Source organism: Cariama cristata, unplaced genomic scaffold (assembly GCF_000690535.1).
Source record: "Cariama cristata isolate BGI_N322 unplaced genomic scaffold, ASM69053v1 scaffold15045, whole genome shotgun sequence".
Lineage (NCBI taxonomy): Eukaryota > Metazoa > Chordata > Aves > Cariamiformes > Cariamidae > Cariama > Cariama cristata.
In genome coordinates this window covers 1-1,781 of record NW_009617047.1, presented here as the reverse complement: position 1 = coordinate 1,781, position 1,781 = coordinate 1, and the positions used below count along the sequence as shown (strand labels likewise).

Genomic DNA, 1,781 nt, shown 5'->3' with positions numbered 1-1,781 from the left:
GTACCCCTGCCCCGGCCGTTCCCCCACGGGGGCCGCCGTCTTCCGAGGTCGCATGTCCATGAAGGAGGTGGACGAGCAGATGCTCAACGTGCAGAACAAGAACAGCTCTTACTTCGTCGAGTGGATCCCCAACAATGTGAAGACGGCTGTCTGTGACATCCCACCGCGTGGCCTCAAGATGGCCGTCACCTTCATCGGCAACAGCACGGCCATCCAGGAGCTCTTCAAGCGCATCTCGGAGCAGTTCACGGCCATGTTCCGCCGCAAGGCCTTCCTCCACTGGTACACGGGCGAGGGGATGGACGAGATGGAGTTCACCGAGGCCGAGAGCAACATGAACGACCTTGTCTCGGAGTACCAGCAGTACCAGGATGCCACCGCCGAGGAGGAGGAGGACTTCGGTGAAGAGGCCGAAGAGGAGGCCTGAGGGATGGTCGTCCTCAGAGAGCCCTCGTCCTTCACTGCCATTGTCCTCGGAGAGCCCTCGTCTTTTGCCGTCGTCCTTGGAGAGCCCTCGGCCTTCAGCATCATCGTCCTCGGAGAGTCCTTGTCCTTCGTCATCATCCTCAGCCTTCATCAGTGTCCTCGGAGAGCCCTTGGTCTTCATCATCGTCCTCGGCCTTTGTCAGTGTCCTCGGAGAGCCCTTGGTCGTCACTGTTGTCACCGGAAAGCACTTGGCCCTCACCATCGTCCTTGGAGAACCCTTGGCCTTCATCATCATCCTCAGCCCTTGGCCTTCACTGTCGTCACTAGGAAGCTCTTGGCCTTCATCATGGTCATCTGCAAAGCCCTCGGCCTTCACTGTTGTCACTGGAGAGCCCTTGGCCTTCGTCATCGTTATCCTCAGCCTTCAGCCTTTGTCATTGTCCTCAGCCTTCGGTCTTCACCGGCGTCATCGGCACCAGAGAGTCCTTGCCCTTCATCACGGTCACCCAAGAGCCCTCGTCCTTCACCTTCGTCATCGGCACCAGAGAGTCCTCAGTGTGTCCCCGTTCATCAGCACCATCTTTGTCACCGGAGTCCCCGTCCCATTTCCGTTGTCACCGTCACCAGAAGGCCCCTGTCACTGCAGAGTCACCGTCCCCTCTGCGTCACCCCCCTTGTCCCCAGGTCCCCCACCGCTGGGGGTGACATCACCACTAAATTATTACAACGCCCGGGCACCAGTTTGCCCCCATTCCCACCCAACGGCACCACTCCAGCTGCAGGGGGCTCCCAGGTGGCCCTGTCCCCTGTGTCCCCAGCTAGGGGCTCTCCTGTCCCCTCCATGTCCCCTCCCCCAAATCCATCCTCTTTTGGTTCATTTTTCCCCTTTTTCAGCTTTTTTTTTTTCCTGTTTGGTTTGTTTTTTTTTTTTTCATATTGAAAAGCCGCCCCCGGGCGAGGAATAAACCCGGGATGTAAAGCCACCACCGTGTCCCTTGTCACCTTCCTGTCTCTGTGTCACTTGGGGGTCCCCATATCCGTCCTGGGGTTCTCCAGGTCTGCTTTGGGGTCCCACCTGGGGGTCCCTGTGTCCTTGGGGTCCCCCCTGTCCCCTCTATGTCCAGGGTGGGTAGGGTGAGGGCCCACCTGTGTGTGTGTCCCTTGATGTCCCCATGGAGGTTGCTGTGTCCCCTTCCCATGTCCCCCTGCCCTTGGGTCTCCTCTGCAGCGCCCCCCAGGTCCTTTCTGTCCCCTTCAGGGTCCCTCTGGGGGGGGTCCTGTGTCCCCTTCCCCACCCCGTGTCCCCTCTAGACCCCACTGTTCTCTCTGGGACCCTCCCCACCCCCCCAGGATG

The 1,781-nt window shown here is 59.7% G+C and overlaps 1 protein-coding gene across 1 annotated transcript in view; it reads left to right on the top strand.

The window, feature by feature from the left end:
• The window catches only part of LOC104161826 (tubulin beta-7 chain-like), a 2,403-nt gene extending 1,856 nt beyond the window's left edge, over window positions 1-547 (top strand). The window contains 2 exon segments of the mRNA XM_009700383.1: window positions 1-3; window positions 5-547. The exon segment at window positions 1-3 is cut by the window's left edge and continues 647 nt beyond it. Of these exon segments, the coding sequence (XP_009698685.1) occupies window positions 1-3; window positions 5-427 (426 nt within the window). The 3' untranslated portion in view covers window positions 428-547.
• Window positions 548-1,781: the final 1,234 nt, after the last annotated feature.